Here is a 27025-nt window from a genome sequence, read left to right as displayed (position 1 = left end):
CATGTAAATAGAACACTCAAATAAATATTTTAAAAAAAAGAAGAAATAGCAGAATGACTGTCGTACTCAGTGTTCTATTGCTGTGAAGAGACACCACAGCCATGGTAACGCCTATAAAGAAAAACACTTAATTGGGCCTGGCTTACGGGCTCAGAGGTTTGATTTATTGTTAAGGCGGGAAGCATGGCGGCACGCAGACAGATGTGGTGCTGGAGAGGGAGCTGAGAGTTCTCCATCTGATGCTGCAGGCAGCAGGAAGAGAGAGGGAGCTGCTCTACTTCCCTTCCAACCCACCTGCCCTAGATAGGAGAGAAAAAAAAGGTTAATAGGGACAGGAGAAGAAGACCTTTTTTAGACGCAGCTCCTTGGGGCGATTTCAATCTTCGTAGTCAGGGTTCCAGCAAACCAGAAATTCAGCAGAAGTGACCGCAGCCACCGCAGCCAGAACCACAACCCCTAAGGGTTCTCTGGAGTGTTCTCTCTAGGAGTGTTTCAGAGCGGAGCGATGAACAACCAGAAGCCAAGCCTCTATATCTTGGGCTCTGTTTATCTCTTCTCAGAGTCCGTAGCAGGATGTTTATCAACTGTGCAAAGGCCATGCCCCTGCACGAGGCAGTTCCCTTTCTAGTGGACAAACCTTGCACGCCCTCTCAGAAGTCTGTTTCACATCCCACGCTTGGGATCAAAACAAGAACAGGGCCTGGCTTGGGATTTTGAAGCCCCGGAGCCCCATCATCAGGCTAGGTGTGGTGGCGCACGCCTTTAATCCCAGCACTCAAGAGGCAGAGGCAGGCGGATCTCTGTGAGTTCGAGGCCAGACTGGTCTACAGAGTGAGTCCAGGACAGCCAAGGCTACACAGAGAAACCCTGTCTCCCCTGATAAATAAGATTGACCAGGACAACAACAACAACAACAACAACAAACAAGAAAGGAAAACTAGTCAGACTTGGTGGTGCATACCTTTAATTCTGGGATTCAGGAGGCAGAGGCTGGCAGATTTCTGTAACTTTGAGACCAGCTTGGTCTACATAGCAACTTCTAGGTGAGCCAGGGTTATGAATTGAAATCCTCTCTTAACAAAGCAAATTATCAATGCAAAACCTTGCTGTTGTGTATTCACGGGTGGAGGAAATGCTAGTGCAGACCATGTGGTGATGCACGCCTGTGATATCCAGGAGGCCGAGTCAGGCCGACCATAAACCTGTAGCCACAAATGGTCTATGCAGTGAGAGAGTGTTGCAAGTAAAACGACAACAACAACAACAACAACAACAAAAACAACAACAACAAGAGGGAGCATGCTGGTGCAAATATGGACGCCAGCTGAATACTAACATCTTCATAGAGAATTTCCCAGCCTCTTGGCGATTTTATGAATTTTTTTTCTTTTTTCTCCTGAGAATTTGACACATGTATACAACGAACTGTGATAGCGTCTGCTCATCTCTCGTCTGTTTGAAGACCCTAGTGACCAGCCATAAAAATAATAACACTGACACCTTCAGTGTTTTAAAGCTTAGGCCTTAGCTGGGCAGACGCTCAACTGGCTCATCTAAGTTAACCCGACCACCTGGCCCTGTCCCACCATGTGGCCAGCTATGCCTGTCCTGTTTCCCATCTGTCTCCTCTCGTGTCTCCTGGTGATAAGACCCTCCTCTTTCTTCTTCCCAGAGTCTCATTCTTCCCACCAGGAAGTCCTGCCTTCCACTTCCTGCTTTAGCTATTGGCTGTCAGTTCTTTATTAAAGCTAGTCAGAGAATGCCTTAGGTAGGTGAAGAAGGTCAGAGACACAACTTTACACAGTGTACCCCAACACCCATTTCCCCCTTCAACCTGTATTCCCTCCAGCACGTCTTCTCCCAACTTCTTTTTTTTGTTTTTTGTTTTTTTTTGCTTTTATTGTTGTTATTTTTTATGACCCACTGAGTCTAGTTAGTGCATTGGTGTGTGAGGCCATCCCCAGGGGCATGAGAACCCTACCTGTGGACACATCCTTCTGAAAGAATGAAAGCTCCCCACTCCAGCTATAAAGTCTGTCAGTGGCTCCTCAGGAAGGGGTGGGGCCTGGAGCTAACCCTCCCCATCTATACCTGCATTTTGGCTGGCTTGATCTTGTGCAGGACTTATGCAGGGAACCGAAGCCGCCATGAGTTGATGATGAATGCGATAGCCACGCCATGTCCAGAAGATTGCACCTCATGGCATCGCAACCCCTCTTCCTGTCTTACGTTTTTCCTGTCTCTTACTCTTGAATGGTCCCTGAGCCTTGGTTGTGGAGGGGGTACTGAGCTAATGGTCCCCTTTAGTGCTGAGAGCTCAGTCTCCCATTCTCAGAATTCTTACTCCTCTGCATCTCTCCAGTGACTGCTGCCCACTGCACAAGAAGCTCCCCTGACCCGGATTGAGAGCAGTACTTGTCCATGAGTGCAAACATGAATAATTAGAAGGCGATTTAACCGCATGGCAATTTCACTTAATTAGCCATGGAAGTATAAAACCAAAAGCTAACGCTACACTTTACGGAGGAGAGTTAAGGGAAAATAGTGAGAAAGGAGAGACGGAAGTAGATCGTGGATTCAAAAAGCTGTGTTTTCTGAATGGCTGTTCTAACTGCATAGAAGTTAATATTGGGCTGAATATTGTCTTTGAGTCTGGATAGTTTGGTTGTATGATTTGTGTGTGTGTGTGTGACCATTTTTAAAATGTTTAAAATAAAACATTTAAAACCAGATACACCGTAGGTTTTAATGCATAGACAGAGACCATGAACACCTGTTAGCAGTGTCAGCCTTTGTTTGAGGGGCTGATGGGGCCCAGTACGATCAACCTGTCGTAAATCTGTCAACCATCACCCTCCCCGATTATCTCCCCTGCCCACCCCCCAATTTCTTGTAGGATTGCATCTTTCTCTTCAAGGAATACCAGGCATCCTTTCACAAAACAAGGAAGCAGATTTTAGAATCTTCAGGGGAAAAGTCTTTTGAGGTTTCCGAAATGTACATATTTGGAAAATTCGAAGCCTTCTGTAAGAGACTGGAGAAGGTAAGCAGTCTGCAGTCACAGGACCCCACCCTAAACCGCACGGTGCAGGTTGTTTTGGGTTTGCGGTAGTGTGGGTGAGGACCGTTGTTGGCTCGGGTCTCCTCCATCGATCCGCCCCACCCACTGAGGTCACTCATATACCGCTGCCTTTATTTGAGCTGGTATCTTTTCTTTTGTGCCAGCACAAAAGCTATTGCAAACCTTCACCTCTTCCGAGACCTCAATTCTTCATGCACAGATATAGATCTTGAACTTGAAGGCTTCTGCTCTCCACCGTAATATTAAGCTGAGAAAAGTGTGTGCAGCTGCAGGGACCTATAAACAACGCAGTATCTGAATGTGTAGACGCCTTCCTTTCAGGATCGATGTGGGTGATGTATTTGTGAACAGTGTGTAGGGGAATCCTTTGCTGGACACACAGCAGCCGGAAACTCCTGTACCTCTCTGACTGAGGAGGAATGACATTCTTTAGAAGGCTGTTGGGAACCCACACTAAAGGTTCCTTGGTGTCACTCTTTGTGGGGGACCACAGGGGTAGAGTCTATGATATCATGGGCCCGGGAAGATGGCTTCCGTGAAGTGCTTACTGAGCAGGTGGCAGGACCTGGGTTGGATACCCGAGATGGACACCTAACAGCCCTGTAGGATGAGTATGGTGGCGCTTGCCTTTAATTCCAGTGCTGGTGGGGCAGGGACAGGTGGATCTCTGGAGGTCACTGGCCAGCCGGCCTAGCCAGTCAGTGGAGCTCCAATGAGAGACCCTGTCCCCATAGCCCAGCAGTAAAGAGCACATACTGAGCCAGGGGTGGGGTGGGGGTGGCGTAGACTTTTGCTCCCAGCACTTGGAAGGCAGGGGTAAGCTGATCTCTGAGTTTGAGGCCAGGCTGGTTTGCAAAGTGAGTTCCAGGAGAGCCAGGGCTACACAGTGAAACCCTGTCTTAAGAAACAAAAGCTGGGCGTGGGGGCGCACGCCTTTAATCCCAGCACTCAGGAGGCAGAAGCAGGCAGATCACTGTGAGTTTGAGGCCAGCCTGGTCTACAAAGGGAGTCCAGGACAGGAAAGGCTACATAGAGAAACCCTGTCTCAAAAAGCCAAAACCAAACCAAAAAACAAGAAACAAAGACAAAAACAAAATCAACAAACAAAAGAGCACATACTGCTCTTGTAGAAGCTGTGAGTTTGGTTACCAGCACCCATAACTCCCTGCCACTCCGGCGCCAGGGGATCCCATGCCCTCTTATGGCCTCTGGAGGAAATTATAGTCACAGGCACATACCCACGGCCCCACACACATAATTAAAAAATTAAAATAAATCTTAGACTCTGTAGGAAAGTAGACAGAGCTGAAGATAACCGTGTGAAGGGAGCAAAGCTAAGTCCCATATATTTTCTCTTGTTACAGTTCATGGATTTTACTTATGTGGGCACCTAAAATTGTGCTCTACCTTCCGGCTGTTGTGGCAGCAGGCTCAGGGTTAGAGGAGAGTGACTTCCGGCTGGGGCCCCTGAAGCCCTGTCTTGGCTTTTGATTTGCAGAGTGGGCAGGCGGAGAGCCTGTATTAGGAGAGGGTCCAGGCATCTCTTGTGTACTGTACTGTAAGCCTCAGGCGGCTTGCATTTCCTCCAGGCTTGGAGCCAATGGCTTCTGGAAGTGTACAGAAATTGCATAGTGAGAATTGCCATCACCCTGGCGAGGGCTGGCTCGCACGAGGACTGTGTGCCGCTTCTGATGGTATTTGGAGGGTAGGCTAAGGAGAGGGCCACAGTCCCTTTCCCGCCGTTGGACAAAGATAACCTCTCCCCGGAGAGCTCGGAGCTATGTTATTGAAAGCAGGTCTCGATGGGTATCACTGAAGATTAAGAACTGCGTGACTTGTGGGTATGAGATGGTTTTGCTGGTTTAGATTTACTTATCTGTGTGGGTGGTCTGCCTGCATGTATGTATGTGTAACACGTGCATGCCTGGTGCCCTCAGAGGGCTGCTGGTTCCCCAAGAACTGGAATTAAAAATGGTTATTGAACCATGAATGTGAGTACTACAGACTGAACTCATGTCCTGTGGGGTTCCAGCCCTTCCCAACTGTGTGTGTGTGTGTTGGTTTTGGTGTTTGGTTTTTCAAGACAGGGTTTCTCTGTGTTAGCCTTGGCTGTAGACCAGGCTGACCTTAAACTTAGTGATCCGCCTGCCTCTGCCTCCCTGAGTGCTGGGATTAAAGGTGTGCGCCATCACGCCTAGCTTGTATATGATGTGTGTGTGTGTGTGTGTGTGTAATGTATATGGCATTGGTACATTGAGAGTTACTGTGGCACACTGGAAGTTAGTCCTGAAATAAACTCTAAAGTCAACTGCCTGGAGAGTTCCTCAGGGTCCTTCCAGGTTGCTCTCACGCTTCAGGCTTCTGGGGTGTGTGTCAGATTGCTTTGTTGCTGCTGCTGCTGAGACAAGTTAGACGAGGGGACCGCTCATTTGTTTCATAAAGTTCAGAGGGATCTGTCTATGGTTGGCCCCATGCCCTCGGGCCCGAACGTCATGGTTGTGGGAGTGTGTAGGAGTCTGCTCATTCTGCAGCAGAGAGGTGGAGAGGTAGAAATCGCGGGGACCCAGCGCAACCGAAGGCACGCCCTCAGTGCCTAGGGCCTAGCTCTTAATGCCTCAGCCACCAAAATAGTGCCACTGGCTCCCAGCACTTAACACAGGAGCCTAAGTCTATAGAAGGGGCCTGATGGCTCATTTCTAACCATCTAACGTTTCTTTTTGAAGATTACAGAAATGATAACCATTGTGCAAACTTACACAGCCCTGAGTAATTCTACAATTGAAGGAATAGACATTTTGTCGATAAAGTTCAAAAACATCTATCAAGGGATTAAGAAAAACCAATATGACATCCTGGATCCGCGGAGAACGGAATTTGACACAGATTTCTCGGACTTTATGTCAAAGATTAATACTTTAGAGGTAAGTAGTCACAGAAACTTGTATTTACGAAGACAGAACCATGATTGGTGGTGCTGTTTGGAGCTGTTATTGTGAGTATCCATATAGAACAGTATTCATTTATTTGGTCTCATTGAAGTTGTTTTCAATAAGTCTTTTATTGTTCCCAACGACACCCCAAACATACTTGCAATTCAGGGTCTTGTTTCTGGGGCTGGGTAACTTAGATCATATACGTCAGCCTGCTGACCTGTTCCCTTTTTCAGACACCCAGACACCATCCAAAACCTTCCCGATAGCCTTGTTTCCCCCTGCTGTGGCGTGCTGGATCAGAGCCGCTGAGTGTGAAACAAGCTGGATAGCATTTCCTTCAAGGGTCAGTTCAACCTTCTGGGCTTGAGAGACGGGACAAGCCGAACCCTGCAGATGTATTTGTCACCCAAGAAATGTCAGATTTCAATCAAAGACCCATTCTCCTGAGTAACGACGTTGAGGGGGCAGAGAGTCGGGACAAGCATCACCCCGTCCTCATCCGAACCCTGCAGATGTATTTGTCACCCAAGAAATTTCAGATTTCAATCAAAGACCCATTCTCCTGAGTAACGACGTTGAGGGGGCAGAAAGTATACACAGAGATCACCTTGTAATGGAAGCGCAGTGTGACACCCTTGATGGTGTTCTGAAGGTGACTGGTGGGGGGTCGGGGCGTGGTTCCGACAGTGGCCTGTTCCTTTCCGTTACCCCACCATTAGCCAACCCGGAGCCTCTCCTTTTTCTCTCCAGGAAGGCTCAGTTCTTTATGTGTTTGGAGTCCCTCCGCAGAGTTCCCCTGGGGCATGCGTGGGTAGATATTTATGTGCAAGGTGGGAGGCCAGGGGACAGCCTCAGGTGTCTTCCACCACGTAGACCAGGCTAGCTGACCCAGACTTCGAGTGACCCACCTGTGTGTATGATCTTGTGTCATTACTGGGCTTGCAGGCACACACCACTGTTCCTTGCTTTTAATATGGGTTCTGGGGGGGAGGTGCTGTCTTAGTGACAGCTTCTGTTGCTGAGAAGAGACAGCTTGACCACCACTACTCTTATGGAAGACAACATTTGACTGGGGCAGATTCAGAGGTTTAGTTCATTATTGTCATGGAGGGAAACATGGCAGCATGCAGGTAGACATGGCACTGGAGAAGGAGCTGAGAGTTCTATGTCTTGAGCCACAGGCAGCAGGAAGAGAGTGAGCCACTGGGCTTGTCTTGAGCTTCTGAAACTTCAAAGCCTCACCCACCCCAGTGACACATTTCCTCCAATAAGGCCACACCTACTCCAACAAGGCTACACCTCTAAAAATGCCACTCCCTATGTGTCTGTGGGGGCCATTTCCTGTCTATCCTAGACTATACTAGCTTTGTAGACCAGGCTGACCTTGAACTCATAGCAATCCACCTGCCTCTGCCTCCTGAGTGCTGGGATTAAAGGTGTGCACCACCACATCCGGCATGTGGGGGCCATTTTCATGCAAACCACCATAGGCCCTGACCTTACATCTTTATGTGTGTAACCCGTGGTCCTTCCTGACCATATAACCTTTCTCCTCCTCCTTCTCCTCCTCCTCCCTCCTCCTCCTCTCCTCTTCTTCCTTCCTTCTAAATGAAAAAATGAGTATATCCCTTGAAAGGCTTATATGAGTAGCAGGACATCCAAAGGGGATTTTATACATTGGTGCAAAGTGACTTTGCCTGGTGAGATTTCTTACTGGCCTTCTTTTTCCAATTTTTGAACTCAGATTCTTGACATGACAATGAGGGAAAAATAATATTTTTGTCTCATTTATTTATTTATTAAGATCATTTAACTTTGTAGTACATCTAATCTTGGCAATATTAATAAGACATTTCCTAAAATGTTGCTACTCCTACAATCATACTTTTTATTTTTGAAACAAGTTTCCTTTCAATTTAGAAAAAGATAATTATTTTATATGTGTGCATGTATATGTATGTGCACCTCATGCATGCAGTACCAGTGGAGGCCAGAAGAGGGCACTAGATTCCCCCAGAACTGGAGTTAACAGAAGGCTGTAAGCTGTGGTATAGTTGTCAGAAATTGAAGCCAAGTCCTCTGTAACAGCAGCCAGCAGCCAGTGCTCTTGACTGTTGGGTCATTTCTCAAGTTTCATATTCTCTCTCCCTCCCTCCATCCATCTCTCTCTCTCTCTCTCTCTCTCTCTCTCTCTCTCTCTCTCTCTCTCTCTTTTTCAAGACAAGGTTTCTCTGTGTAGCACTGGCTGTCCTGAACTCACTTTGTAGACCAGGCTGGCCTCGAACTCACAGCGATCCGCCTGCCTCTGCCTCCCGAGTGCTGGGATTAAAGGCGTGCACCACCATGCTCAGCACTTCTCTCTCTCTTTTTAAAGAAAAGATTGTTGTTGTTGTTATTGTTGGTGGTGGTGATGGTGGTGATGGTGATGGTGATGGTGGTGCTGGTGCTGGTGATGGTGTGTGTGTTAGTAGGGATGAACTGTGGGTCCCATGTGTACTGATGGTACTCTTAGCACTGAGCTATATTCCTTATCCCCTTTTTACTTTTCATTTTGATGTAGGGTCTCACTAAGTTGCCTAGGCTGGCCTTGAACCCCCTCTGTTGCTAAGATAGTCCTTGAACCTGTGCTCTTTCTCCACCAGCCTACAGAGTAGCTAGGATCCTAGGCCCACATCATCAGGCTGGATAAGTTCCCTTATTTTCATTTCCCTTCCATTTTTGAAAATTAGATTCTGATATCAAGAAATAGTCCCGTTATTACTTTTCATTTTGGGTAGTTGAGTCGGATGGAATTTGCTTCCAGAGTTAAATATTCATAGCAACAGGAATGAAAAACTTTGTTCCCTGAAAATTTTATGATTTATTAATGAAGATTCTATATTATGAAAGATGTAAATTTTAGCTTTTAATAAAGTTAGTGGCTGTATGACTTTTTTTTTTTTTGAGGACTGGTGATTGGTTCCAGCTAGGCAGGCTCTGTGCCTCTGAGCTACATCCCAGCCCTTCAGGTTTTCAGAGACAGGGTGTCTGTACCTAGCACAGGCTGGCTTCAGATTTTGCAGTTTTCCTGCTTCTGACTCCTGAGTGCTAGAATTACAGGCATACGCTGTCAAACTCAGCTTACACGCGCCCTTTGATAGTTATTAGTAGATGATTTGATTGCTGTGTCAGTGTTTTCAGTTCCTTTTCCAGCATCTGACTGACTTGGGGGTGCAATCCATCCCACTGCCTGTACCAATACAGGCCACGTGGGAAAGCGAGTCTGCAAGGGACAGTCTCAGCTCCATCTTTCAGAGCTGGAAGCTCATTGCTAGAGATGGGAGTCCCAGAGGAACATTTTCTGCTCCCTGTTCCTCCTGAACCCCCAGCAACGAGGTTTCCTGGGGCAGTGTCATGAGCAGCTCACATCTTGTAATGTCAGCACACTGCCCAGTGACGTGCTTAGAAATCACAAACGACCCAAAGAAAAGCACTTAGCAAGGGACCCTCTCACCTCCCATACATCCCCTCAGTCAGAATACCCAACCAGGAGCTGCAAATGCAAGCCATACAAGGGGCTTTCCCCTTCCTAGCAGCCACATGAATGGACTAAAAAGAAGGTGACTTTTCACTTTAATAATATATTGTGTCTGGTTCAGTCTATTTGGAATATTGTGATTTTTACGTGCCATTGATTTCTAAGCCATGGAGGAAGTATTTTTACAAAATCGTGTGTGTGTGTGTGTGTGTGTGTGTGTGTGTGTGTGTGTGTGTGTGACAGAGAGAGAGAGAGAGGGTGGGGGTGGGAGGGACAGAGTCTCTCTAAGATGCAGTGTATTTTGTTTACCCTCTAAATATTCAACACAAGCTGATGGGGAGTGGGGAGGGGGGCTTCCTTTGGACCTGGCACACTCCAAAAAGGGGCAGACCCATTTGGTCCAAAATGACAGTTCTAGGCTCTGCTCAAGGTGGACTGTGAGATAGTTGGCAAATAGATCAAAGCTCACCGATTTCTGTAGTTTCTTAACTGCTCCCTCACAGTCTCATTTTTGTTTTTCCAGACAGTGTTTCTCTGTGTAGCCTTGGCTGTCCTGGACTCCAGGCTGGGCTGGAACTCACAGAGATCTTCCTGCCTCTGCCTCCCTGAGTGCCGGAATTACAGATGTGAGACATCCCCACCTGGCTTTTTGAGGGTTTTATATTCTTAGTTTGGGTATTGTTTTGTAGGGATTCCTTTGATGCAGCATCTCACTATATATATATATCCATCCCTGGCTGGCCTGGAACTCGCTAGGGATGGATTGGCCTCAAATTCAGAGACCAACCTGCCTCTGCCTCTATGCTGGGATTAAAGGTATATGCCATCATGCCTGGCTTCAATGGAAGATCTTGATTTATCTTTACTCACTCATTAAATAAATTTTGTGGTCCACAAGATGCCAGGTACCTTCCACCTACCTGAAATCCTATTCTTTACATCTCAGGTTTCAGCTCAATTATTACACTCATTTAGAGGTTTTCCTTGGCCTGCTCATGTCTAACAGCCTCCACGTGGTTATTTCCTATAACATCATTGTGTTTACTTGGTTTTTTTTAAAAAATAGAAGTTCATTTATACTGAGCTCAGCTTCCCAAGTGATAGGATTGCAGACCTGAGGCACCAAACCCTTTGAATTATGTTCACCACGTCTCACTTCTAAAGGGGTGATGCTTCATTCAGTAGTGACATGGCTTGTGGCCGGCCACCACATCAGACAGGTGAACCACTAGGCACTTAGGTGGTAGATGTGTTTGAGTCTTGAGGAATGTTGTTAAGTGTCAGACAAAACTAGTCTCAGTCCCATAATAATAACTTGAATGTTAATGTTTTATTTTAGATACAAATCCAGGCATTTATGAACAGCACCTTCGGAAAGATCTTGTCCTCCCAGCAGGCTCTGCAGCTGCTTCAGAGGTACTTGTTAGAGAGGACGAGGGTGGTTTCTCTGAAAGCACAATTTCAGATAGCTCAGGTGGTAATGTGCTTGCTTTGCAATGGGGAGGACCTGAGTTCAATTCCCAGAACCCACTGAAAAAGAGGAGGAGGAGGAGAAAGAAGAAGAAAGTCAGGTGGGTTAGGGCATGTTAGTAGGCCATCACTCCTGGGGAGGCAATGACAGGGGGACCTCTGGGGTTTAGTAAGTAGGCATGTTGTTTAGCTGAATTGCTAACTTCAAGGCCTGTAGAGGAATTTTAATCCAGCAACATGGCTCCTCTGGCAAGGGATCATATCCAAAAACCTAGGTCTGTGTGATCCAGCTAGACTACAGACATGCCCTTAGTACACACCTTTACTTCCTCTGCCTGGAATACACATCTTTAATCCCCTTGGCTGGAAGACAGATACACACACTTTTAGTACATGCCTTTAATCCCAATGACATCTAATTGAGGGACAGACAAAGTGAAAAGTCAGAGAGAAGTCACAGATTGGATACACCCAACTCTTAGGAGAACAGACAGGAAACAGAAGCTACTTTAGAGCATCTCAGAGAGGTGGGGGAGAAGAGGCAGGAGAGGGAGAGGGAGGAGGAGAGAAAGAAAGAAAGAAGAAAACATCTAGGTCCAGGTTAGCAGACAGGGGCTGGAAGCTGAAGCCTTCAAGGTCTGGGCTTACAGAAGATTAGGTTGCATGGAGACTAGAAGCTTCCAGACCGAGGCCTAGAGATAGATAGACAGGCTCTGGGCTTAGCCAAAGTCATGTATTCGTAAAGCTTGGGTACAGCCTTCATCTCAAAAACCAAAAAGGTTGGGTGGCATCTGAGGAATGACACCTGGGTTGTACTCTGATCTCCACACATGTGCACCTGCCCACATATACATCTGTACCCATGCATCTGCATGCACTCATGCAACTGCATACACATGTGCCTGCACACCTCCCATAACCCTGCACAACCCTGCACAACACACACACATGCATGTGCACACATGCAGGCATGTGTGTACATGCATGTGCACACACACACACACACACACACAGACATGTACGCACGCATGCACGCACACAAACTCCTGCCCATAGTTTCAAATTAGATGTTCTGGAAACTTCTCCTTCATAAGCTTTTAAGAGTTATAAACATTTTGCCACTAAATAGTTTTTTCTTTAAATAAGGAACATTGTTTTTCATATTATTTTAGATTTTTTTGTTTGTTTGTTTTTTGAGAAAGACTCACCTATAGCCCAGGTTGGCCTCAAATTTGCTTTGTGGCCAAGGAAGACCTTTAAATCTCTTGTTCTTCTGCCTCTGTTTCCCAGATGCTGGGGTGGCAGATGTTCACTATGATGATGCTCCAGTAAATTAAAAAACAATAACAGAAAGTCTTCCCTAGGAGCGTCTCAAGTGGCCATGTAGCGTGCTTCACTTTAATTTCACGGTTATAATTGGAGAGGGAACAACTGATGCATAATTTTACTTGGGGAAAGGATTTCCAAAGAACATGATTGTATACTGTCCTAGCCAACTTTAGATGCCAGCTTGACACAAACCTGGAGTCGTCTGGGAAGAGGGAGCCCCCAACTGAGGAGCTGCCTTGTCAGATTGGCCTGTGGCCATGTCTGTGGGCATTTTCCTTTACTGCCTAAGGATGTGAGCAGGCTCAGCCCACTGTGGGTGGTTCCATCCCTAGGCAGATGGAGCTGGGCCATGCAGGCTCGGCCCACCATGGGGGGTTCCATCCCTAGGCAGATGGAGCTGGGCCGTGTAAGAAGGACAGCTGACGGTGAGCCTGGAAGCAGGCCAGTAGGCAGCGTTTCTCTGCTTTGGTTCCTGCCTCCATGTTCTCTCCTTGAGTTCCTACCCCCACTCTCCTCCATGACGGGGGTTGAGGGGTGGGGGGCTTGGGGGCTGCTGTGACCTGAGAGGTGTGAGCTGAAATACACCCTTTCCTCCCCAAGTTGCTTTTGGTGTTTATTGTATCAAGAGAAGCAATCTAGAACAGATGTATTTGATGTATTGGTATGCATAGAAAAATGGTCAGTGCAGTCAGGCAAGTAATGTCCTCCATCTCACATAGGTGTCCCCCCTTCCCCATAGCCACTTACAGCAAAAGCACTTAAAGTCTACTCCCCTTCAGTCTCCTTTCCCTGCTGTTCCCATTAGCAGTACTCCCCACAGAGGGCGGAAATGTGTGTGTGTGTGTGTGTGTGTGTGTGTGCACGCGCCCATATGAGATGAAACAGAGACATACACACAGACAGACAGACACATACACACACAGAGAGACAGAGATAGAGATAAGACCCACGCCAGAGGCCCCTTTAGGAAGTCCTCCTTGGGAATCTGTGCTGTCTGGCTTTCTGGCAGCTTCGCTGTAGTTCCGTATCTCCAGCAGTGATTGTCTCTTAAGAGACTGCCATGAGGGCTGAAGAGGTAGCTCAGTGGTTAAAAGCACTGGCTGCTTTTCCAGAGGACCTGGGTTCAGTTCCCATCACACACATGGCAGCTCACATCTGTCTGAAAGTCCAGTTCTAGGGGATCCGACACATTCCTACAGACACATGCAGGCAAAACACCAACGCATATAAAATAAAAATAATTGAGAGACAGAGACAGAGACTGACTACCATGATGGTCAAAGCAGGCATGAAATGATTTTGGCCAGTGACAGCGCAGGTGGCATTTTAATGGTGCCCCTCCCCCACTCTGTCTGCCTCCCATTGCCCTCTCTACCTATAATATGCGATTCAGTTCTCAGAGCAGTGTGGTCCGTGTACCTCCCAGGCATCACTTAGGCTCTGAGGAGGTGTGATATTGGCTGACAGGCCGCTGTTACAATCTCTGCCTCTCACCGTGGAAGCTGCAGGGTCCAGGGAAGCAGAGAGTACACCTGCCTTGCTTGCTGTTACACACCCAGCTTAACGCTTGTTGTTACACACCCAGCTTAACGCTTGTTGTTACACACCCAGCATAACTCGTGGGGCCTGGAATAACCCTCTATCAAGTGCGTGAGCGGACGGATCTTTAGTGCTCCAGCCATTCTGCAGCACCTTTCTCGGTTCCCTTTTAATTACCCAGTTTCGACTACTTTTAGGTTTCAGAAGCTGAACATTCCCTGCCTTCAACTGGAAATCAATCACACAATTGAGCGGATTCTTCAGTGTTATGTGGCTGAACTTGAAGCTACCAAGAAGGTAAGTGTCCTGCGTGTACGCGCAGTGTACTCGTACAAAGAGGCAAGGTCTGGAAGCCTTCACCGTTGTCACCAAACGCCAGGATATTCAGAGCATTCATTCTGTTGCTTGTTCGTTGAGTACTATACCAGATACAATGTGGCTATGTGATTCCTCTTTTGGTACCTCCTAAGAATATGAGATAAAGCCAGGCGTGGTGGCACACGCCTTTAATCCCAGCACATGGGAGGCAGAGTTCCAGGCCAGCTTGGTCTACAAAGTGAGTCCAGGACTGTCAAGACTACACAGAGAAACCCTGTCTCGAAAAACCAAAAAATAAAAAAATAAAAAAATAAAAGTGAGATAGGGAGAGAAAGGAATACATGCTTGTTAGTTCCTTCTGCATCCCTGCTGCTGAAACACCTGGTGGGGAGAATTTAAGGGTGGGGGGATATTTATATTGGATAGTGTTTCAGTCTGTCACAATGGAGTGGCTCAGTGTGTGGCAGTGGGCGTGCAGGACTCAAAGCTATTCACATGGCTGCCAGTCAGACCAGATCAGGGAGTGGGTGTAACTCCCAGACGCCCCACCGCTTTTCAGTTTATGTCCACCTCCGAGAGATTCCACAGCGTTCCCAAAGAGAACAACCACCTGGGGGTGGGCGGACAGTCCAAATAAGAAGCCCAGGGCTGGAACGACGGCCCCATCAGTAAAGAGCCTATGGTACAAAAATGAAGCCCCGAGTTCAGATCCCCAGCACTCAAAGAAAAAGCTGGTTGCCGCAGCAGGCACCTGTTACCCCCATGCTGCACTGGTGGGGGCAGGCGGGGCTTGCTGGCGTCCAGCGTAGCCCAGCCAGTCAGTTTAGTGGGAGCCTCTGTCCCCAAAAATAAAGTGGAAAGTGACAGAAGATGCCAGTAGTGAGCCCTGACATCCATTGAGCCATGCATACTTTTAAATGCATGTGTGCGCGCACGTGCGCACGTGCACACACACCACGCAAGGGTGCAAGGATGCGCGCATGCACCTGTGAGGGAGCATTTCCAATTCAGGGCATAACAACACTGTAACAGGAAATGAAGGCAAAGAGAGAGTAAAGCATCGTACATGTGGACTTGATTCTTTCTGAGCCTCCGATTATTGTTTCTGAAGCTCATTTGCATATTTATCGACCAACCCTTGTGCACCCGGCCTGTGAAGCGTGCTGCAAACCCGTGTGCAGATGTGGCTGTAAATTTGTTTGCATTCTCCGCTGTGCTGAATTCAAGCATTAACGCAGTATTTTTTAATTACAGCTCTATCATTCTCAGAAAGATGACCCCCCTCTCGCTCGCAACATGCCCCCCATAGCAGGAAAAATTCTCTGGGTGAGGCAGCTGTACCGCCGGATAAATGAGCCCATCAACTATTTCTTTGTAAGCTAATCATACAGTTTATATATGAATCATGGTGGTGTGGAAACGAAATTACATTACGAATGCACCCTGTCCGACAGTATTGATGCCGACGAAGTAGTCAGAACCAATGCTTTTTAACCGAGGGGGGAAAATGGCTTATAAATATGCCGGAGAGGGTCTAAGTCAATCTTTTTGTGTTCAGTGGACCAACCAGTTCAATTATAGTTGGCAAATCTTATGTCTTTTAATAACAGAAGACACCTTATAAAGGCTCTTAAAAATAATTGTTTTGAAGACACACAGCGTAAGCTTCCTCCCGACTCCTATTTGTGTGCGTGGATGGATAGGTGCTGATGTGTATTTAATGAAAACCAAGCCGGGATGCTGAGTGCATTCATCCCTCTTTGAAGAACCGAGCCCCAGGCAGGGCAAAGCAGTGTGTATACGCAGTATGAGATTATTAGGTTTCTGAAGAGCAGGGTCCTTGTAGACTCGGCCAGCATTCTGGAAGTGTCACTCTGTCTTTCCTTTGTTTTTGTTTTGTTTTTATTTGTTCAAGAGACAGACTATCAGAGCAGAGCCCGTTTTGTTTGATACCGTCTTTCATGCCTGAAGAGAGAAGAAAATAACCACAGGACCACAGGCTTGAAGTAGTTTTGTTACGGGGCACTGCTAAAAGTAAAGTTTCTGCGGGGCTGCTGTTGCCTGCTTCAGTGTTGTGCATATTTACCCATATTTAAACAGGGGATGGAGAGGCAGCTCAGCAGCTAAGAGTGCATGCTGCCTCTGCAAAGAACCCAAGTTCAGCTCCCAGCACCCATGTTGTGTGGCTAAAAAAAAAAAAAAAAAAAAACACCTGTAATTCCAGCTCCAAGGGATCTGCTGCCCTCTTGTGGCCTCTGTGTACACTTGCACTCAGGTGCACAAGCCCGCAGACATATACATAATAAATAGTAAAAAAAAAAAAAAAATCTTAGAAGACATTTAAGCTGTAGCTTTAGACAAGAGGCTAAGTTGCTATAGTGGCAGGGTACAGTCTGGCATTTGTGAATTCTTCCAGTGTTAACGAAAAGGAACCCTTTTTGATTCACCCTCCTCCCTTCCTCTGCCCCCTCCCCGGCTGTGTACAATGAAGGAATTTGCCCTGATAACTGTTCAAGGAAGATCAGCCAGTTGTACCTAGCCCAGGGAAGTGGGCGAGGAGGAGAAGCATGAGAGGGAGAACTGTGCTGCCTGTGGGCCGACGCAGCTCTCCGTCCTTCCGTCCTTTCCTTCTGTCCTTCCCAGTGTAGTACCCCTTTCTGTCTCCAGCTTTTGCGGCCTTCCTTCTTCCCCATCGCTGTTGAACCCCAAGGCAGAATCTAAGTGGCTACCATGACCATTTGATGACGGTGTAAGTAGCTCGTGGAATAAAGTCTGCAATCTCTTAAAATAGAACTTTTTCTCCCTCCCCCCCCCCAAAAAAAACCACAGAAAAACTCAGAGATTTTGTCAAGCGCAGAAGGTAAAGCCGTCATCCGTCAGTATAACAAGATCTCGTACGTGCTGGTGGAGTTTGAGGTGGTCTACCACACAGCCTGGGTCAGAGAGATCTCTCAGCTACACTACGGTGCGTATACGGCTCACAACTGAGGCTTGATTTCAAACGAATTCACGGTTCTGTTGCATTTGGCGTGTGCTTTTTTTTTTTTTTTTAACATACAATTGGCCTGGTTAAAGTTAGGGCTGGGAAGGTGGTTTGGTTGGTAAATTTATTCTACAGAACCCACGTGAAAAAGCCAGGGGTGGTGCCATACGCTGGTAAGCCCAGCACAGGGGAAGGTGAAATCAGGCAGACCCTGGGGCTCCCTACAGGAAGTGTGGACCCTAGTCAATAGGTAGAGATCAGGCAATCTTGACAGATGAAGTTTGTATCAAGTTTTCTGGACTGTTCTTTGCCTCTTGAAAACATCTCTCGGCAGTAGAAGTCACCACAGTGGGTTAGTTAGAGCCCAGGAGAAGTGCTCCCAAGCAGAGCTAACAGTTTTTCATGCTAGCCCAGGCTGTGGGGAACACGCTGCTCTGGGTGGTTTCCTGTTGTTTACATTGGCTGCGCTTGACTGTGCTTGGGGTGGTGGCTGGGCCTCCTTTTGATAGATGCTGCACAGAGCTTCTCCTGGTGGAGATCTGCCAGGTCTCAGAGAGTCGCCATGGCCTGGAGCAGTCCTTTTATTTATTTATTTAAAGATTTATTTATTTATTATTATGTATACAGTGCTCTGCCTGTGTGTACACCTGCAGGCCAGAAGAGGTCATCAGGCCACATTATAGATGGTTGTGAGCCACCATGTGGTTGCTGGGAATTGAACTCAGGACCTCTGGAAGAGCAGTCAGTGCTCTTAACCTCTGAGCCATCTCTCCAGCCCCCCTTGGAGTGGTCTTTACATCCCAACTGCCCTTATGGATCTGTCTTACTTAGGCTTTTGTTCTGTTGTGCAGATTCAGCACAGTCTTAGGATAGATAGATTATATTAGATCAATGTTTAGAATTATTATCTGAATGGGCATATAATTTCTTAGCTGAGTTCTGAAAGGATTCTAAAGATGTTGGATAAAATTCTCAGCTGAGATCCTCAGGAAAACTGGCCCCACTAAGGACCCTGTAAGGGCTGGGTGTGGTGGTGCATCCTTGAATCCCAGCATTTGGGAGGCAGAGGCAGGAGAATCTCTGTGAGTTCAAGGCCAGCCAGTGTTACATAGTGAGATACAGGTTAGACAGTGAGGCCCTATCTAAAAAGCAACACAAAACAAAACATTCTTGCTAAGAGCTGGCAAGGTGGCTCAGTCAGCATAAAGGAGCTTACTGCACAAGTCTGATGACCTCAGTCCAATTCACTTAAACATGGAAAGAGAAAATTGACTCCTCAAATTGTCCTCTGACCTCCACATGGGTGTGCTACGGCACACCCTCCCAGTAATAGATTTAAAAACAAATTAATTAAAACTATCTTTTAAGAGGAAACTCTAAAAGACTAATTTTATCCAGTGAGTAAAAAAAAAATCAGCCAACTTCAAAGGGATTTAGGGAGTACTTTATTTTCCTAGAAATTGATGCTGTGAAATTCTGTCAGGCCACATGAGACTTGGCAGAGTCTGTGATCATAATGAAATTCTTGTATTAATAAAGTTTGTTGAAATAAGATGTGATTTGAGTTAGTACATATAAGCCTGTAATTATGTTTTATTGTTATGCCTCTAGCAGTAATTCCTGTTACATTAATAAATAACCTAAGGGGCTGGGGAGATGGCCCAGTGGTTAAGAGCACTGGCTACTCTTGTAGAGGACCCAGGTTCAGCTCCCAGCACCCACATGGCGGCTCACACCCATCTGTCACTCCATTCCCAGGGCATCCCACACACTCTTCTGGCCTCCATGGGCTCTGCACACATGTGCTGCATAGACATCCACTCAGGCAAAATGCCCATATACATCAAGTAAAAATAAATAAGTAGCTAAGGTCCCAGAAAGAATCTTTTGAGGTTGTGCATTTCAATTCATAATAAAAGTATGTATGCGGAAGTCAGGGGACAACTTACGGATAACTTTACTCTTACCACTTGGGTCTCAGGAGTCAAACTCAAGTGTGCAGGCTTGCTGAGGTCCAAAAGGCCTATTTTAAAATGCCTATTTGTATGACTGATGTTCACGTAATATGTAGTGTAAAACAAATTAACAAACAAACTCCTGTGTATTCTACGAGGCCAGGACTCAATGTTGATTAATAAGTATTTCTAGCTGGAGGTGGTGGTGTGCACTTGTGATCCCTGAATTAGGGAGGTTGAGGCAGGAGGAGGAGGAGGTCAGAGGTTCGGAGTCATCCTGTGCTATGTAATGAACTCAGGGCCAGTTTGAGTTACATGAGACTATGTCTCAAAAACAAAAAAAAGAGTTTGAAGTCCAGGCAGCGTGCCACCTCTGTCACTCTGACCCTTTTCCAGGGGCTGTCTCATTAGCCTTGAGACACAGCCTAGGGGTATCTGAGAGGAATATTGAGGAACTGACTAGGTCAGACTGGCCATGTGCCAGTCTTAAATCGCTAATCGATTTAAGAGAGCTTATCCCACTGTGGGCGGTACCATCATCCCTAGGCAGGTGGTCTTGAACTGTACAACAAACCTAGCTGAAGCTAAGCAGGCCTGAGCGTCAGCCGGCGATGGACTGTGATCCAGAGTCCAAAGGCAAATAAATCCCATCTTCCTCAGAGCTGTCTTTGGTCAGTGTATTTTATCACAGCAACAGAAAGGAAGCTGGAAAGGGTTGAGTTACAAGCCATGAAAATAAGCCACAGAAAGACCTCTGTGACCCACTTGTGGAAGCATTGCAACTCGTGGCATAAAGCATGTGACATACCCATCAGCAACTTTTGTCTCTCTGGATCTGAGTCTTGATGGCTGACTATGTGTGAGAGACCGCGCCTTAGCGCGGTAGGATCCAGAACGATTGCTCTGCCTTTGAGTGGCAGGCTGAGTGGAGTAGGGAAGCAGACGAGGAATGCAGAGTAATCGATGCTGGCCCCCGGTTCGTTTGCAGCTCTGCAAGCCACACTGTTTGTACGGCATCCGGAAACGGGGAAGTTGCTGGTTAATTTTGATCCTAAAATCTTGGAAGTCGTGCGGGAAACAAAGTGCATGATAAAGATGAAGCTGGATGTTCCGGAACAGGCAAAGAGGTTGCTGAAACTGGAAAGCAAACTGAAGGCAGATAAGCTGTATCTGCAGGTAAGACAGACAGTGCCTTCTGATGGTTTCTTTTTTCCTTTTGTGTATGTGCGAGTGTGTGTGTGTGTGAGTGTGCGCGCGCGCGCGCATGCATGCTCTCTTGCACATGCGCATGTGGGTACAGGTATAGAGGCCAGAGACTGATACCAAGTGTCCACTATTGCTTCCCACTTTACTATTGAACTTAACATACACTGACTGACCAGACTGGTTGGTCAGTGCGCTTGGGTCTTCACCTGTCTGAGCTCCCCAACATTAGGGTTACAGATAGACATGCCACACCAGCTGCTGCTGCTGCTATTTTTTCTTCCTCCTCTTCCTCCTCCTCCTCTTCTTCTATATCTTCTCCTTCTCATTCTTCTTTCTTCTTCTCCTCCTCTCCTCCTCCCCCTCCCCCTCCTTTTTAAAATGTATGTTGGGAACCACACTCAGGTCCTCATGTTTGTGTGGCAGACACTTTCTGTCCAGTGCACTTGTGATTACTTTTGAAGGAATTTTTTTTGGTGCAAGAAAAATGTATCCCAGCAGGCTGTTAATTAAAAAAAACAAAACAAAACAAAAAAACAATATCGAGCTGGACAGTGGTGGCGCACGCCTTTAATCATAGCACTCTGGAGGCAGAGGCAGGCGGATCTCTGAGTTTGAGGCCAGCCTGGTCTACAGAGCGAGTTCCAGGACAGCCAGAGAAACCTTGTCTCAAAATAAAAATTCGTGTGTGTGTGTGTGTGTGTGTGTGTGTGTGTGTGTGTGAGAGAGAGAGAGAGAGAGAGAGAGACAGACAGACAGACAGACAGACAGAGACAGAGACAGACAGAGACAGACAGAGAGACAGAGACAGACAGACAGAGAAACAGAGAGCAAGGAGCGCGCACATGCACACACATGGGGATACCCACAGAGCACAGAAGGAGGCATAAGATCTCTTGGAGCTGGAGTGACAGACATTTGTGAGTCACTTATGATGGGATTTGGGATCAGAACTTGGGTCCTCTGTAAGAGCAGTAAACTTTAACCCCTGAACCAGCTCTGAAGCCCCATTCTTGGTAGGATTAAAATACCAACTTGCTGGATCGCTGTGAGTTTGAGGCCAGCCTGGTCTACAAAGTGGAGTCCAGGACAGCAAGGGCTACACAGAGAAACCTTATCTCAAAAAACCAAGACAATAACAACAACAACAACAACAACAACAACAAAAAACCAAAACCAAAAAACCAAGCCCAACTTGCAAACAAGAAGAGATGGAAAGGAGAGAGAGGGAGCTCTAGAGATCTCTAGGACACTCGGTCCTCGGTGATGAAGCATCAGGTTTAACAACACTTCAATTATAACTTTATGGAGCAGGAGCATTAACTTTAATATATTTAATACCTGGCACTAATAAAATATAAATTATGAGAGTCATGGCTATAAAAATAACACAAATGGAAAGGATTCACCAACATTTTAGGGTAAAATGAAGCATTCTAAATTAAGTTCACTTATGACTAGCATAAATTAAAATGAAATAACCCAGCATTTGAGAGACAGAGGCAGGAGAATCTGTGTCCAGTCTGGTCTACATAATGAGTTCCAGGATTGCCAGAGCAAATAGTAAAATTCTCTTTTACCCCCTGAAAAAAAATCTCCCCCCAAACAAGAAAACAATTCCCCGAACAAAAAAGTCCAAGCCCTCAAAAATGGAGAAATAAACAAAACAAAAAACACCTCCCCCCCCAACCCTGACATTCAAAAACAGCATGAAAGAGGGTCAATTCAACAAGTTCAAGAAGCTGGAGAAATGGCCCAGCCGTTGAGAGTGTCTCCTGCTCCTGCAGAGGACCACATTGGGTGGCTCACAACTGCCTGCAGTTCCAGCTCCAGGCCACTAGATGCCCTCTGCTGGTGTCCGAAGGCGCTGGCATTTGTGTGCACATGCACACACACACACACACACACACACACACACACACACACACAGCCGCAGGCATACACATAGCTAAAACCAAACTAAACAGGTAAATGAAGAGTCTATTGAAATTCAGCGCATGTTTCAAAGACACGTGAGGCAGGAGTCGGCAGCATCATATTTCTTTCAAAAGCCGGCTAAAAGAACGAGCCGTACCAGCCCCAGTGTTCTTTGTTTCTTCTAGGAAGTCTGTGATCATTTATTTTTGGGGAGACAGGAAGATGTATAAATGTAAGGATGATTCTTTCCAGCAGCATTAGTCATAGTAAAAGAGTGGACTCTAAATCCAGGAATAAAGAACTGATTAAATATGGATTATAATATGAATACATAGAAATTAATGGAACTGCTGATGAGTCAGCGAGCCAAAGGATTCCATTTGCTTGGGCACAAAGAGGATTACCTTCTTTTCACCAACAACATAATAAGTCCATATAGACCTCTTCCCGCGTCTTCCTGGGAAGACAGCAGCGAATCTGCTCCTTTCAATATGTCATTACATCGAAATCCCTCGGTTTAATTAAAGTCCACATCTGGGCATAAGGACAAGCTGGTTGGTTTGTTCTTTTGGGAGGAAATAAAAAGTATCAGAGACTATTTCAAAACCTTAGAAGTTGTAACATTGACAGTTGACAGATATGTAGCTTTAAGAGGAACAGCCAATGGGGTGAGGGCTGGGCGCTGAATATGATCAAAACACATCTAGGAAACTCTCAAAGAACTGGTAAACAACATTCCATTTTAAAAGGGGCCTGGCGAGATGGCGGAGAGTCTGAGGGCGCTGGCGGTTCTCACGGAGGACTGGCTCGGTTCCCAGCACCCACAGGGTGGCTCCCTATTGCCTGCAACTTCAGTTCTTGGGGATCCACCACATATAGACAGGAAGACAGGCATACATGAAATAAGACATCCTTAAGAAAACAGAGAAAGAGCAAAGGCGAAAGTTTTCCTGAACAGTTTTGTTTTTATTACCTTTTGTTGTTGTTTTGTTTTGAGTCAGAGTCCCCCCACCCCAACCTTTTTCTTTCTTTCTTTCTTTCTTTCTTTCTTTCTTTCTTTCTTTCTTTCTTTCTTTCGCTCAGCTGGTCTCAGACTTGCTGTATGGTTTGAGAAGAAGCTTGCAGTCCTGATCTCCCTCTGGCTACCTCTCAAGTGATGAATTTAGGGTCTGTGCCAACCAGGCGTGGCCAAACAGTTTTATTTTCAAGTTAGGACGTTATTGAAGTCTGATTCACATACCATACGCTTAATTCATTTAAAATATACGTTCAAATGGGTTTAGTGTCTCTACAAAGCTACACAACTATTATCACAGTCAGTTCTAGAATATTTTTGTTATTCCCCAAAAGAGAGGCCCTGTGCCCAGAGGCACTCACTTCCCACTTTGCACCAACCTTCCCTCCTGCTCTGCAGCTGGAAACGCCCACTGGCATGCTCTCTCTGGGTCTGCCTACGCTAGGCGGGTCCTACAAATGGTATTATAGAACGTGTGGCCTCTTGTACATAGCTTCCTTCATTACACACGACTAATTCACATTGTTTTGTGTGTCAGGGCTTCCCATTCGTTCCACTGTGTGATTTTACTATGTGTTGTGTGACACAATTCCTTGGGGGACTAAAATAAGGGTGCCACGAGGCTCTAACTCGGCGAACCAATGAGTTTTATTGGGGGGATGTTTTCAGGAATATCTGTTAAGGGGTTGCTTACAAAAATGGCTCAGCTGCAGCCAAGTCAGCGAAGGCCATCCCAGCATGGGCGGCGGATCACGAAAGCTGGAAACCTGGAGCGCACTGCACACCCTGCAGACAGAGCAATGGGCGGGAGAGTGTCTTTTCCGAGCGGTTGTGTTGCTCTTGGTCCTTTCCAGGCAGCTTGTCTGGTCTGGATTTCTTTCGGGCAGCTCAGCTAGTCTCTGCTTCTTCCAGATGGTCCAGATGGTCCAGCTGGTCTGAGAGGCTTCTGGGCACCCTGACTTGTCTCTGTCTTTTTCCGGAGGCTTCTCTTGTCTGAGAGCGGCTCCTAATAGTGTATATATGCTTGGGGAGGGAGGGACTTGGTGAATCTGGCCAATCAGGGACTTCCTGAAGCCTTTGCGTGTTTACTTCCTGACCTTAACAAGCTTCTCCTTCAGGATGGAATGTTCCGCCTCCTTTCTAACTATTCTTTCTCTCTCTCTCTCTCTCTCCCTCTCTCTCCCCCCTCTCTCTCCCTCCCTCCCTCCCTCCCTCTCTCTCTCTTTCTCTCTCTCCCCCGCCCCCTCTCTCTCTCCAGGGTTTCTCTGCATTGCCTTGGCCACCCTGGAACTCACTCTGTAGACTAGGCTGGCCCCAAACTCAGAAATCCGCCTGCCCCTGCTTTCCCAAGTACTGTGATTAAAGGTGCGTGCCACCATTGCCAGGCAACCACCACGTCTTAACACGCTTCCCTCCAAGATGAGAGAGGCTTTGATATTGGGAAAAATTGCTACTCAAATGATGGACATTAGGTCTGTTTCTGTTTGTGTCTTTTATGAATCAATGCGGCCATGAGTGTTTCTCTGGACATTTTTGAGGAAGGAGTGTCTTACACATGAGCGAAGTCACTAGGCTTTGTTTGTTTGCTAATATCACATGCAACCTTCTGTTCTCAGAAATGACAAAGCAACACCTTCACTTTATTTCCCTCCCGGTGAGTGAGGGCGAGTCTGGATTGGCTGTGTCCTTGCCATTACTTGTTAGCGCCTGTCCTTTGCATTAGCAGCACTCTGGTCCAGTATTTCCATTTGGTTCAGACTCACGTTTCCCTGGTGGCTAGTGATGCTGTGCATCTTTTCATGAGTCTGTTGGCTTGTTTGTAGGTTTTTGGAGACATAGAGTTTTGTCATAAAGTTCGGTTGCCTGTTCAGATCCTTTGTTTATTTTAAAGTTGGGTTGTTTATCTTTTTAATTTTTGAATTATCATAGGTCTTTGTAGATATAATTTGTTAACAGATACTAGTTTTGATTTTTTTCTCCTATTCTGTGGGTTTTAGTTTCATTTTGCTAATGATGGGTTCTTGTTGCTGGATTTTTTTTTTCCACTTTAGATGAGTTTTCACTGTATAGCTCTGGTTTACCTGGAATTCTCCATGTAGCCCAGGCTGGCCTTGAACTCACAGCTACCTGCCTGCGTCTTCCTCTCAAGTGAAGGTGTGCGTCACAGTGCCTGACCCAGGGATGTGCTTTGAAATGTAAGCATTTTACCTTTCCATGAAGTTCAATATATTTCTACTTTTTATTTTGCGTCTTGTATTTTCATTGTCCTGCTGGAGAACTCTTTGCCTAATCTAATGCCAGAGATTTCTGTGTTTTCTTCAAAGACATGGTAGTTGCTGCTCCTAGTGAAACAGAATGCAATTGTTAAAGAACCCTCCCACCCCAGAACTGCGTTGCATCCTGGACACCGTGCACTTGGCAACAAGCACTTTTTGGGTTTTTGCACCGTGAGATCAGGAGGCTGAGACCACTCACATTGCATCTCATGCAATTTCGTTAGCGTTGGGTGACATCATGAAAGGCAGAGTTTCTTGCTGAGCCTAGGGCTTACAGAATCAAGGGCTCTGAATCTATTAAGTAACACTGAAGTTGCTTAAAAACCAGTTAAGCAACCTTCCTTCCTCATCTCCCACCACACCCTGTAATATGTCACAAACCAGCCCAAACTGGTCGTCATGCGTCGCTCGTCTCTAAAAGAGAAATAAAAGCTCATTCGTTTTGGTTGTGTGGAGCAGTTAACTTTATTTAGAGTTGAGAAGTGTGGGACTGGAGCAATGACTCTGCCGTGATTACCACTTGCAGCTCTTGCAGAGTCTGTCGTCTCTATCCAGTCCCTGGGACCCAGCGCCCTCTTCTGGCCGCCTTGGGCACTGCATGCACATGGTTTACAGCTACGATGCAAGCAAAACACCTATTCATAAAATAATTAAATCTTAAAACAATTAAGAATCAATTGTGACTTTAGTGATGAGTGGTTTTTTAAATAATGTGTGTGTCTATGTATGTATGTGTGTGTGTGTGCGCGCGCACGTGTGTGTGTGTGCGCGCGCACGTGCATGTGTGTGTTCAGTGTATGCCACTTGTGAACACGGGTGCCCTAGGAGACCAGAAGATTGCTTTGGCTTCTTTGGACCTGGAGTTACAAGTGTTTGTAAGCCAGCCATCGTGGGTACCAGGATGTGAACTCTGGTCGAGTAGGATTGGCAGCTGATGAGAAGAGCAGCCCCCACACTGGCAGACCCAGGGCGGGGAAGAGGGGCGGGACAGGTGCAGAGAAGCTTTTCTGGTATGAGCCCAAATGCGGCCATGGCTTCAGTATGAATTGGAATAAACTCTGCCATCTTGACTTTGTACAGGGTCTTCTGCAGTATTACGACGACTTGTGCCAGGAAGTGCCTTCTGTGTTTGTCAATCTGATGACCCCTAAAATGAAAAAGGTTGGTGACGCTGATGGCGCGTACGGATTTCTCTGGTTTAAAATTAGATTCCTCTTCTGTAGATGAAGGATCTCAGAACATCTCTATGCCAGGACCATGTCTCATTTCAACTTTACAGCTCTCTTTCTCCCCCCTCTCCCTCTCCTCCCCCTCCCTCCTCTCTTTCTCCTTCTTTCTCTTCCAACGGAATAATTTCTTGTCTAGGTTTTTGCTACTTTCGAAAAATAAGTAAACACGAGTCACAAGAACGTCGTCATAAGGAGTCATGGCTGCTTCTAGATGATTTAAAAGAAATGTCATCTCTATTAGGTGTAATGGTCGGGGATC

At 46.5% G+C, this 27025-nt stretch overlaps 1 protein-coding gene across 3 annotated transcripts in view; it reads left to right on the top strand.

The window, feature by feature from the left end:
- The window catches only part of DNAH8 (dynein axonemal heavy chain 8), a 251771-nt gene that overhangs the window by 37967 nt on the left and 186779 nt on the right, over window positions 1–27025 (top strand). For all 3 annotated transcript variants that reach the window (XM_084754008.1, XM_084754009.1, XM_084754007.1), the window contains exons 14-21: window positions 2897–3043; window positions 5806–6003; window positions 10872–10948; window positions 14068–14167; window positions 15443–15562; window positions 17018–17153; window positions 20115–20302; window positions 26618–26698. In XM_084754008.1, the coding sequence (XP_084610134.1) occupies window positions 2897–3043; window positions 5806–6003; window positions 10872–10948; window positions 14068–14167; window positions 15443–15562; window positions 17018–17153; window positions 20115–20302; window positions 26618–26698 (1047 nt within the window). The remainder of the gene's footprint in view (window positions 1–2896; window positions 3044–5805; window positions 6004–10871; window positions 10949–14067; window positions 14168–15442; window positions 15563–17017; window positions 17154–20114; window positions 20303–26617; window positions 26699–27025) is intronic.

The sequence above is a fragment of the Acomys minous genome (assembly GCF_964271855.1).
Source record: "Acomys minous genome assembly, chromosome: 13".
NCBI lineage: Eukaryota > Metazoa > Chordata > Mammalia > Rodentia > Muridae > Acomys > Acomys minous.
The sequence above is the reverse complement of the archived record's forward strand: the minus strand, read 5'-3'. Positions and strand labels throughout refer to the sequence as shown.